The sequence below is a fragment of the Pteropus alecto genome, unplaced genomic scaffold (genome assembly GCF_000325575.1).
Source record: "Pteropus alecto unplaced genomic scaffold, ASM32557v1 scaffold67, whole genome shotgun sequence".
Classification (NCBI taxonomy): Eukaryota; Metazoa; Chordata; class Mammalia; order Chiroptera; family Pteropodidae; genus Pteropus; species Pteropus alecto.
In genome coordinates this window covers 4,641,362-4,653,775 of record NW_006441061.1, presented here as the reverse complement: position 1 = coordinate 4,653,775, position 12,414 = coordinate 4,641,362, and the positions used below count along the sequence as shown (strand labels likewise).

The window sequence follows — 12,414 nt, the reverse complement described above, 5'->3', positions numbered from 1 at the left end:
GTCCTGCAGGAATCAGGTCGGGATCAGGGCATGGACGTCACTGTGGTTTAATGCGTCATTACCAAGGGCCAGGCATGTGCTAAGCCCGTTGCGTGAGTGTTTTACTTGGTTGGACTGACGTTCTGGTTAAGAGGCATACTCCCATCCGAGGGGACGAGTGCCTGGCTGGCATAAGGCAGGGCTGCTAGGCTGCCTCCCAAACTCTGGCCACCCACCAACCCTCTCCATGGCCAGGGGGTAGGGAACCCTTACCTCAGACAGTGCCTCTGAAGCAGTCTCGGGGTTCCGGAGGCTGTCCCTTGGTGTGGGGGTGCTGCCACTGTCCCCCCTCTGCCCCACACTCAGCGCCTGCTCCCACTTCTGCAGAGCCTCCTCGAACAGCTCCATGCCTGAGCATGGGTGGGAGAGAAGGGAGTCAGGTCCCCAGCGGAGGGAGAGCAGCTGGGTCCCACACAGTGTCCCTCAAGAAGAGGCTCAGAAGAGCAAGGAGGCAAGAAGGCCCTGAAGGACAAGGACGGGCAGGACCGGGGGGGCTGGGTCCTGATCACTTTTTCCAGGATTGTCAGTTTACAGGCCTTCACTCAGACCGGAATGGTTCCCACAGATGATCCCCTGTCCAGAAATGGCTGGGAACCACTGAATGAGGGTTTGGGGTGGGGCAGAAGGAGGGGGTTGCAAAGTAGCACCTGGAAGAGTGCTCTGGTCCCAGCCTGGGCTCTCAGAGGGCCATTCCCTGTCGCCCCCGCCCTGCCCCAAGAGAGCCTGAGGTGGCCGCTGGGTGTACCTTGCACATAGAGGCTCTCGGCGTTGCCATCACTGGTGGTCACAGACTCCTCCATCCCTCTGGTGTCCCATGGTCCCGAGCACGCAGCCATGGGGCTGGATGAGTTCACCGCCACCATCTGGGTGCCAAGCAGCACAAAGACCCGAGGGCACGGGGTGAAGCTTTCCCAGACCCCCTGCTGCACCCGAGCCTCCCCTGCTGTCTGAACACATGCCACGCTCCCTCTCCAGACACCACCCCTGAGGCCAGCCTGACTGCAGCGGCCAAGCCCTCAGCACAGCCGGGTCCACCGACTCCGAGAGCCTAACAACACCTCACAGAAACTGCCCAGGTGGGAGGAAATACCGAGGCCAAGGCCCAGCCCGGGATCCTGCAGCCTGCTACGGAGCCCACCCTGGCCCCTTCCTCACAGATCACTCCGGAGTGTCTCTCCCAGTCACCTGAAAGGAAGGCTGAAGGAGTGCCTGGTACATATGGGCCAGCCAGGCCCATTGTCGCCCACATGAGTGGCCACCTGCCCTGCCAGGCTGTTGGCTCCTCCAGGATAAGAGCCATCTCTTGCTCACCCCTGGGTCCCCAGGGCAGGCCTGGCTCAGAGCTGGGGCTTGGCATTGGCTGAATGAATTAGTAACTGGATGAGTCAATGAGCCAAAAGCCATTTCCCAAGAGAAAATAAACTCCCCTTTGTCCTACTTAGCTCTGTATCCTCAGCAGAGTCCCTGCCACAAAGGAGCTACTTGCCCAAAGTCTGATGAATGAATGAATGAATGAATGAACTTGCACAGATAAGTATCTCCCCCAAGAGGCCACAAGTTGCTCTTCTGCACCTGTCTGCCTTTCTCTCACCGATGCCTGGCACCCAGTGAGTGATGAATGACTCCTCTGAAAGCGCATGGATGGATGATGAGTGAATGAATGAAAGACTGAATGAAATCTCTACTCCTATCATCCTCCCAATAACTAAGCCCGCTGAGGGCAGAGACAAGACCCAGCTTGGTGGCCAGGAACTGAGCCCTCAGGCCATGACAGGCTCCCTGACACCCCCCCCTCCTGCCCTGTCCTCACCGAGGCCAAGCTGTGGGAGGAGCCCGAGTGCTTGCTGGGCTCGATGGAGGAGATGCCGCTGAGGGTGTCGTTGCTCTTGCTACTAGGGCTCTGTACCCTCCGGCTGGAGTAGCCTGTGGGACCAGAAGGACGGGTCACGCAGCTTTCCCACCAGCCTCTGTTCCTCTCTGAGCGCCCTCCCCCCGCCCACATCTGGAGCCTGTCCTGACCTCCTAAGTCGTCAGGGCGACGGCAGAGCACCCTGAGCGCACATCCTCAGCGGGACAGTGCTGGGCCCCACCCGTCGTCCTGCTCACTACCATACCCCTGTCGCCAGCACGGGGCCTGGCCCGAGTGAGGGGCCCAGATCTGCCGCGACAAGGCTGAGCGTGGGAGCCGGCTACTTTTCTGCCTCCTTCTTCCTCTCCTTCCCCTGTGCTGCTACTTGAGTGATGGATTTGCAATTCTCCTTCCGAAAAAGGATTCGAGGCAACAACTTCTAAAAATATACCGAAGATTTTTTTTTAAGTGAGAAGAGTAGGGAAGGGAAAGTCAGGTGAAACCAGAGCGGGCGGTGGTATAGGGCAGGCAGGAGGTCGGTGCCGAAGTGGTTCCAGGTTTCCCAGGGACCAATGCGAAGCGGAAAGCCAGCTAATCGGCATTGCTCAGGTCCTGTTCTAGTCTAAAAATGTTTTTGCAACTGTAAAGATAAAACCCCCCTTTGCGATGATAATCCGCCATGAAAATTTGTTTTGGCTAAGCCAGTCAGAAAAAGTTGAAAACCACACGATATCACTTATATGTGGGATATAAAACTAAAAGCAACAAATCGGACAAACAGAGGCCCGTGGACATGGACGACAGTGGTTACCAGAGGTGGGGAAGGGGGAGGTCTATGGGGTCAAAGAGGTCAAATTTGTGGTGACAGGAAGAAATCTAACTATGGGTGGTGAACAATGCAATATATATAGATATATGCCTTACTGCTAAATTGTACACTTGAAACTTACTGGATTTCGTTAACTAAGGTCACCATAATAAAAAAATAAACAAATAAAGTGGGAGGAAAAAAAAATGAAAGAAAATTTATTTTTGCACAAGGAGACTTCAGGTAACCGAAACAGGTTGCTCCCCAGATGGGAGCCTAGGAGAACTCCTTGCCTGGAAAAGAGATCTAAACCGCATTCAGGCCGGCAAACGCCGGGTTGCTGGGTTACAAGATTAACGGAGGCCATAGAGATTTTAAACGCCACACCAGCAGACACAAAAACAGCTCAGCGGCTGCCAGGGGCTGGGGTTGGGAGAGAGGGGCTGACTACAAAGGTACCAGGGGGATTTAGAGAAGAAGAGAACAGTTCTTGTTTATGGTGCTGATTATATGACTGTACGTGTTTGTCAGAACTCATAGAATTGTATGCTAAAAAGGTGACTTTTGCTGTACATAAAGTAATATTTAATTTTTAAAAAAAGAAGGGGATGAGGGAGTAACACATGGCTCAAGAACCATACGGGGCCTTCTTGCTCCTAAGCGGGAGGACTTCCCTCCCACCAGCCCCCTCTGGACCCAGATACTCCCAAAGGGTCCTCACATAATGAGAACAAATGCCACCTACTGGACACATGTGTCCAGCCACATCACTCACCAAATCTTTACAAGGACTCAGGGAAGGAAGTTCTACTCTCAACCTGGGGACGGAATGTCACACTAGCCCGAAATCCCACAGCTAATAGGGGCCCAGCTGGGACCTGACACCAGGTCAGGCCCTTCCTCACCGCCTCACACCTACCTTTCTTCATCGACGGGACCTTCCTGGCCATGAGGATGGGGAGGGGCACTGTGCCCAGATGCTCGCCTCCCATCTCGGGGCCGACCTGCTTCTTCCTCCGCCGTCGCCTCTTCAGCTGGTGGGCGGCCAGGGCCAAGGCCACAGTCCCCAGGGCCGTGGCGAAGAGGACCTTCCGTAGGCCTGGTGTCAACCGCAGCTGGGAGAATGCAGACTGTAGGCAAAGAGAGAGGCAGCCAGTTATGTCTCCCCAAGAGAGCCCTGAGGCAGGCGGAGCTGCCCGGGGGGAGCACTAGGAAAAGGGGACACATCAGACAAAGGGGACATGGCCAGCCCCTCTGAAATGTGGAGCCCAGAGATGTAAAGGGACTGGGGACGGCAAAATGGCAAAGCCAAGGAGATTGCGGCTGCAGTCCAGCAGGTGTCCCTAACACTGTCGGTCATGATTCTAACGGCTGCAGTGACTGAGTGCCTCTATGCCAGGCGCTGCACTAGGACTTGACCTGCATTACCTGTCTGAATGCCTGTCCTTTCTCAGGTGAGGAATCTGAGGCTCACACTGGTTAAGACACATGCTCAGGGTGACAGAGAGACAGAAATCAAACCCAGGTCTGCCAGCTCCACTTCTTAGTAACTCCTCGAAGATGATGACATTCACTCCACCGACTGTCCCATCCGTACATGTCCCTGCTCCACCCTCACCCTCCACCTGCTGGACTGGGAGCCCCGTGATGGGGCTGCATCCCCCATGGCAGAGCTTTGGGAAGTGTCAAGAGGCCCGGCTGGCACAGACACGTGCAGTGAGCAGGTGAAGACCAGGCTTGAGGCCCCAGACTTCTAACCCAGTCCCCTTCTTACTCTGCTCAAAGAGGAGACACCAGATGCCCGGGGCAGCAGCAATGAGAGCTCAGGTTTCTCCATGCCAAGTGGCCAAGTGTTTCAGGGATCAGAGTGGTTAAAGGGCAGGACCATGATGCACCCAATCTTTACCTGGCCAAACGTTGTGTACAGGAACACAGGGATCTCGGCCACTGTCATGGCCAGGGCCTGGATCATGGACATGCCCTCAGTCCTCCGGAAGGCCATGGCAGGACCAGCACACCAGGCAAGAGCCCTCGGGGCCAAGTGCTTCCAAGGAGAACGTCTTCAACTGGTTGCTAGCTGGGTCCCGGGCACCGTCCACGCCCCAGAAAGACAGGGATGCACATACCAGAGGGTCCCTCCACAGAGCTGAGAGACAGATGACCAAGTCAGACAAAAGGATGTGTGAACATGAGTGCAGAGAAATGCACAAGAGTGCCCCGGGGGATGAGGCAGGAGCAAAGCCTACATCGGGAATGCCAGGTCTGGAACCCGGCCACGGCCTTCTGCGCTCAGCAGCAGGAAGGCAGCCAAATGCCCCACAGACTCTCTGCCCACCATAAGCCCTGAGAACAGAAGGCAGCGTCTATGGCACAGTGATCCAAGAGCGAACCCAGGGCCTGGGAGAGACGGATAGGTCACTCTCAAACTTCATGGCTCGTTTGCTAAACAAAAATCTCAGGCCTCTAAAGGGTCAGGCCTCTGAGAGATTGCGGCTGCAGTCCAGCAGGTGTCCCTAACACTGTCGGTCATGATTCTAACGGCTGCAGTGACTGAGTGCCTCTATGCCAGGCGCTGCACTAGGACTTGACCTGCATTACCTGTCTGAATGCCTGTCCTTTCTCAGGTGAGGAATCTGAGGCTCACACTGGTTAAGACACATGCTCAGGGTGACAGAGAGACAGAAATCAAACCCAGGTCTGCCAGCTCCACTTCTTAGTAACTCCTCGAAGATGATGACATTCACTCCACCGACTGTCCCATCCGTACATGTCCCTGCTCCACCCTCACCCTCCACCTGCTGGACTGGGAGCCCCGTGATGGGGCTGCATCCCCCATGGCAGAGCTTTGGGAAGTGTCAAGAGGCCCGGCTGGCACAGACACGTGCAGTGAGCAGGTGAAGACCAGGCTTGAGGCCCCAGACTTCTAACCCAGTCCCCTTCTTACTCTGCTCAAAGAGGAGACACCAGATGCCCGGGGCAGCAGCAATGAGAGCTCAGGTTTCTCCATGCCAAGTGGCCAAGTGTTTCAGGGATCAGAGTGGTTAAAGGGCAGGACCATGATGCACCCAATCTTTACCTGGCCAAACGTTGTGTACAGGAACACAGGGATCTCGGCCACTGTCATGGCCAGGGCCTGGATCATGGACATGCCCTCAGTCCTCCGGAAGGCCATGGCAGGACCAGCACACCAGGCAAGAGCCCTCGGGGCCAAGTGCTTCCAAGGAGAACGTCTTCAACTGGTTGCTAGCTGGGTCCCGGGCACCGTCCACGCCCCAGAAAGACAGGGATGCACATACCAGAGGGTCCCTCCACAGAGCTGAGAGACAGATGACCAAGTCAGACAAAAGGATGTGTGAACATGAGTGCAGAGAAATGCACAAGAGTGCCCCGGGGGATGAGGCAGGAGCAAAGCCTACATCGGGAATGCCAGGTCTGGAACCCGGCCACGGCCTTCTGCGCTCAGCAGCAGGAAGGCAGCCAAATGCCCCACAGACTCTCTGCCCACCATAAGCCCTGAGAACAGAAGGCAGCGTCTATGGCACAGTGATCCAAGAGCGAACCCAGGGCCTGGGAGAGACGGATAGGTCACTCTCAAACTTCATGGCTCGTTTGCTAAACAAAAATCTCAGGCCTCTAAAGGGTCAGGCCTCTGACTGAGAATCATTACATCTTTCACCTCCCACAAAGCCAAGAATGTTTTACTTCCTGTGGACTGTGTTATAAAAATAACTGGATATTTCCTTAAATAATAGCCACTACCCGTTTGTGTATATTTTGTGCTGAGTTCTTCACATGTTATTTCACTGAATGATGACAATTCTACGAAGTAGTTCTCTATCTCCCCCGCCCCCACCCCTGCCAATTTCCAAGAGGAAACTGAGGCTCAGAGAGCTGTTAGAAGTCCAAAGTTACACAGCTGGTATGAGGCAGAGTCAGCACTTGGACCAAGACTGTGTTCAATACAACCCTTTTGCCAAATTTGACATGGAGCAGGAAGTGGCAAATGCCAGAAGAACCACAGACTACAAAGGCAACTTTCCCGTGGGGCCTTCTGAGACCCCCAGGGGAACCCACTGCCCATTCCAAAGCCAACAAATAAGTGGCTTAACCACAGATAGCCCAGTCCCAAAGATCCCACAGGGTGCTCCCCAACCGCCATCACCAAGGCCAAGGATGCCTTCAAGGTCTTCTGGGACTTCAAGCAGAAGGAACATGCAGGCCAGGACAGACCCTGTCTACCTGGGATGGCGGCCAAAGTCACTGAACCAACACAAGAAACAGCATATCCCCAGCAAGTGAGAAGGAAGACTGATTCTATCAGCTTAGCTCTAGGGCTGGGCTGTGGTGTGTGTGAGGTGGGCTGAGGAAAGTGTCACATTGTCAGGGGTAGGAGACATTCTGCCAGGAGGCTGCACATGGAGCTATGTGAATGCCAGTGGTCAAGGCCAGGGTTAATATCATAAGCCATCCCTCTCACTTCGTCCAGCAGCTACTTCCTGAGCACTTACTACAGGCCAGGCTTGGGACAGGCTCTCCACAGAGGGCTTTGAGTCTAGTCACTCAGAGCACCCCCAGGACGACCACTGTATATGATGGGGAAACCAAGACTCTGAGAAGTAAGTGACCTGACCAAGGTCACTGAGTAAATGGCCAAGGTGGGATGTGACCTCAGCTCTGGGGGATCTCAAGGCTATGGGGTCTCCCCTGAGCTGCCTGCTACAACTGCCACCTCTCCCTCCATGACACATCTGAAGGACTTCTGGGTCTCCAAGTGAAAAGCCCACATAGAATTATAAAGATGAACCCGAACACATGCTCCAGGAGTGAGACAGGGCTGAGAGACCTGGCATTTGTCTGCAGAAAAGTCAAGAGCCGTCTCTGCTGCCCCAACCAAGAGGAAGAGCAGCAGACAAGGTGACTAACAACCGTCCCTCAAGCCTGCTTCACTCCAGATATGGATCCAGATCCAGCCCGACCACATACTATCCATCCCCCGGCACCACCTGGGAAGAAGCCTCCACCTATTCTCCATGATGACAAGCCCACGGCAGTGTCCCCACTCGGTGGACACTTCTAATGCCATCCCCACTTGGGCTGTCACCTCTCTTGTCCTACAACCTTGGGTGAGAACCTATTCATTCCACCTCCACCATAGCACTTAAAACGCCCTCAGCCAGGATGCCCACACTTGCCACCTGGGCACCTCCTTTCTTGCCCTGGACGATCCCATTAATGACTTTGGCGTTAGCAATCTCCCTTTCCGCCTTGACCTCAGCAATGACCCCGGCTCGGGCACACCCTGGGGCCACCCTCCGCCCAGTTTCAGTTCACCCCACTCTGGCACCTCACCAGTCTGACCGGGCGGGCACCGGGCACTACCGCACTGGACCTCAGCAATACCCCGGCTTGGAATGTGCTCATTCCATCCCGGACATTTCCCTGAGCAGCCCGAGCCAGGCCCTCTCTCCTCTTGCTCTGACCCCGAGAATATCCTCGAGGGTCGTCCAGGTGCCCAGTGGCGCCGCCCACGGCTGGCGCACCTACTCCTTTCATCCCGGGTACTTTCCCAGCCCGGGTCAGCATCCCTGCTCGGATCCCCACAACGTTCCAGGCCCAGGCATCTCCTCACTGACCGGGTACCTTTCGTTCCACCTCTCGCGCCGCCCACGGCCAGGTACCTGCTCATTCCAAGCCGGGCCCTTCTAGTCCAGCTGAGCCCGGACACCTGCGCCCCTACCCAGTGCCCCGCGCAGGCCCGGCGCCCTCCCGCTGCAAGCCTCAGTTCCAGGCCCTGCCGCGCCGCCCGACCGCCCGGCGGGCTCGGCCCCGGCAGCTACTCACCCGGGATCCCATCGCCGCGGAAGGGCAGCGTCTCCTTCCCCGGCGTCCGCGCAACCAACCTCTAGGCAGGGGAGGCAGGGAGGGGGGAGGCGTGGCCTCACGCAGCGCCAACCCCTCTCCTAGCTAATGAGCGTTGCTGAATCGTTGCGCGCCGCTCTGACCTCCCGTAAATGAGGTGTGTCACGTGACCAATTTAGTCTCCCTCGGTCCCTCTGACCCGCCCCCTAAGTGCGGTTGAGGCGCGGAAGTGATCTTTTCTTCTTTCCTATGATTGGCCAGAGGGATTAGATTGACACGGGAGGCTGATTGAGCGGGGCGGGGCCGCTCTTACAGAGGCTGGGGAGGAGCCATCAAGTTTTGAACCGGCTTTGTTAAAGCTGCGGCTATGTGATCCCACGTGTTTGGCTCCCCCTACCGATGCCGTTTCCCACACGGACAAGTCCTTCCCGCCCTTCAAGCACCCACGTTTAAATGCCGCGGCTTCTAACTCCCACAGCACCCTCTTAAACACTTGCCACGTTCCAACTTCTGGAGTTGTTTGCAAAAGCGCCGCACCTCCTCTACCAGACAATGTCTCCCTGATAGTTAGAGTCAAGTGATGAAATTCTGACCAACTTGCCTTGCACTAAACACTGGGTTTGGAATCAGGCCGACCTGAGTTGGCATCACGTTCTGCCACTTCAGGTCTCTGTTAACTCAATTTACCCCTCTGTAAAAACGAGATTAGAATTCCTGCCTTGCCAGAGTCACAGGGCTTTGGTGGGGCTTGGGAAGATGCAGTGTGGCAGCCCTTTTATAACTGCGAAGAGCTGGGCACATCTAAGTTTTTAAAATATACGTGTCAGTAAGGTCACATTCTTTCATTCATGCGACAACTAATATTTCTGTGTGCCAGCCTTTTGGCCGGACATGGAGCGTAGTGGTGGACAAGATACGTGTAATTAAGATATTTAAATACAATCTGGTGTGATATTGCTCTGCTGGAGGAAACTCAGGAATGTGGGAATCCCGAGAGGACACTTGGGCTCACATGGGGAGGTGAGAGACTCCCCAAAGAAAGCGACATCCAAACGAAGACCTGAAGAATGAGCAGAAATTAACTGGACAGAGAGGAAAGGAGAGGAAGGAGTTGCAGGAGCACCATGGGCTGTGACCTAGAGGCAAGAAAGAACCTGGCAGCTTTGACTCAAGGTGGCAGAGAGAGGAGAGAGTGGCAGCCAGTGAGCCAAGGAAGAAGGATCCAGAGCGAAGGAGAGCAGCCTCCACCACTGGACTGCCTGGGTTCTGGGCTAAATCCTCCACTTCCTCCTCTGTGACCTTTAATGTCTCTAAATCTCAGCTTCCTTGCCCCTAAAATGAGGAGGATGATTGTTTCTGAGCTGTTATGACGATCTTAGTTGATTATTCACTTAAAAGTTCTCAGTGCTGGGCCTGGTATGGGCTTAGGACATTTTGGCCATTGCTATTAGAAAAATCTGTCAAGTGTAAAGCTGATAAATAAGTGAAATATTTAGACTGGGACAGCTATAAGATCAGCAATAACTAGTACCCTCTCTCTTGCTCTCTCTCTCCCTTACTCTGCTCGGTTTCTCTTCCCAGGACTTGTTACCTGACATGTTATATATATTTGCCCAAGAGGAGAGAGGCCTTGTTTCATTCACTGCTGCATGCCTTGTGCCTAGAACAGTGCTTGGCACATAATAGGTGCTGACAAAGACTTTTCCTTGACCAAACTTGGGTCAGTTCCTCTGGGCCCACTGCTCAACTAACTAGACGTGATCTTGGGCTTCCATCTCCATCCTTATAGAGTCCAGTTTTAGCAAGAATCCTGCTGAGTCAGTTTAGCAAAAATCCCTTACTGTTGGTATCTGATCATCCTCGGACATACTCCATAGATTATCATTCCAGCCTGCCTTCAGCAAGAATCCTGCTAGGCTTGATGTTTCCTCTTAGTCATTTTCCATCCACTGCCCGACCCTGCTCCTTGGCTATAAATCTCCACTGTCCTTATTGTATTTGGGGTTGGACCTGATCTCTCTCCTACTGCAAAACCCCCACTGCACTCGTCTCTCTCGAATAAAGTCTTCTTTATTTCTTATTATTACTTCTTTACCATCTTTAACAAGCATCATGAATACTTTTTTCTTTAACAGTGTTCAATGTGACTCATTAAGTAAGTGAATGTGTAACTATACTGATATAGGCCTGTTGAAAGATAATATGGCTGGATGAAGGCTAAATGAATAATATAGTCAGCTACCTATAGACACTGGTACATGAGTCAATGATCAATACAGACGAATAGAAACACATAGTGAACACATAGAAATACACAAAGAAATACAAAGAAAAGATGAACTGCAGGTTTATGACTGACATGAAATGATAGCTCCATATACATAATAATTCAGACCAGTGATTCTAAACCTGGAGTGCACATTTAAATCACCTGGAGGCTCTTCAAAACACCTGCCTGGGCCCCACCTGCACTGAAAGAACCAGGGCTGGGAGTAGGACCAAAACCCCAGATGACTTGAGGTTCACCTTACACAGACAGGCTAGGGTAGGTGATGGGGAACTGGGGTAAGTGTAGGGAGACAAAGTCAGGTATCTAAGGGACAGAGCCAGGGAGGAGAGGGTACCAGCTCAGGAACAGAGCTCCCCACTAGGTTAAAAGATGAAGCCTAGAGGTTGAGAGCAAGGACAGGTAGAGACAGGTAACCAGCTTCCTTCCAAGCCCCATAGGAGGTGGAGTGTATGTGCATGCCATCCCCTTGCCTGTCTGGAGCTGTGAGAAGCTGGCATCAAGGTCTGTGTTACTAGAGCAAAGGGGTCCGCCTGCCTGCGTGAGTCTAAGTCTAATAGGATACGTACAGGTTTTGCAGCAAAGAAAGTAAAGGTTTATTGTAGAGAGTTGCAAGTCCTGGAGACACAGGTGAGCTACCTATCCCTCAAAGACCTGGCTCCCTCAGGTGTCTCGAGGGGATAGATCCCATAGAGGGAAAATCCTTAGTCATGGAAACTAAGGTAGTTGGGGTAGCGAGTAGGTGCTACTGACTGGACAGGGCTGGGGTAATCATGTCCAGTTCTGGAATCAGCCATGGAGTCATCCCTTTGGACCCATTCCGCCTCATGGATCTGGGCCTGAAAAACACCTGAAGCCAATGCGCAATCCTTAATTTAAGGGAAACTTATTGTTCTCATGATCGATAGATCTGAGGCATTATTCTTAAAAGGTTAAGTAAGGCTTAATGACTAAGGGAACAGGCAAACAAAGGTGGCAGGATAAAGGCGGGAAAAACAAGTGAATCACAATGCTATTATACTAGGCAAAACCTGCTTGAATCAGAGAAAATTCTATCTTAAAGAAATAAAGTACCCGTGTGGTTACATCTGCACATGGCTGTTCTCTGAGGGTAGCAGGGTCCTCCACCTGGGCAGAACCAAAGCCTTCCCTCCTCTGGTCCCTTCCTCCCTGTCACCCCTCTGCACGCCCTCCCTCAACTCTGAGAACTCGCAGGGCTTCCAGGGGGACAAACAGCCATTCCCCAGTGCCCCAGCCTCAGAAGAATGAGAGTCCTTAGCAAGCCTGTCCCCGCTCAGTTGTCCTTAGTGTCACCAAGGTCAGGGGCAGAAGAGTAGTGGTGCCGGAGTGGTCAAGGTGGTGGTGGTGGGTGGTGCAGACAGACACAGGGCCAAAAAGGCCAAGAAGCAGTGAGACAGAGGGCCTAGCCGACCACGGGGGTGTGAAAGGACAAAGAAAGATAAATAGGCACGAACGGGCCAGGGGCCAAGAGGCCAGGCAGGAGGCGGGCGGAGCCTGCAGGGGGCAGCAGCGAGCAGCAGCGAGCCGGCACGCTCAGCTCGGTCGCCCCGC

General features: G+C 53.8%; 1 protein-coding gene across 5 annotated transcripts in view; it reads right to left on the bottom strand.

Moving 5' to 3' along the window:
* Window positions 1-8,696, bottom strand: part of MIGA2 (mitoguardin 2) — a 23,476-nt gene extending 14,780 nt beyond the window's left edge. The window contains exons 1-6 of one of the 5 annotated variants that reach the window (XM_015594291.2): window positions 8,538-8,696; window positions 5,773-6,012; window positions 3,616-3,826; window positions 1,850-1,962; window positions 785-902; window positions 253-389 (exon numbers count right to left, since the gene is read on the bottom strand). In XM_015594291.2, coding sequence (XP_015449777.1) covers window positions 253-389; window positions 785-902; window positions 1,850-1,962; window positions 3,616-3,826; window positions 5,773-5,868 — 675 coding nt within the window. In that variant the 5' untranslated portion in view covers window positions 5,869-6,012; window positions 8,538-8,696. The other 4 variants (XR_001517464.2, XM_015594294.2, XM_006918045.3 and 1 more) reach the window with 4 other exon arrangements.
* Window positions 8,697-12,414: the final 3,718 nt, after the last annotated feature.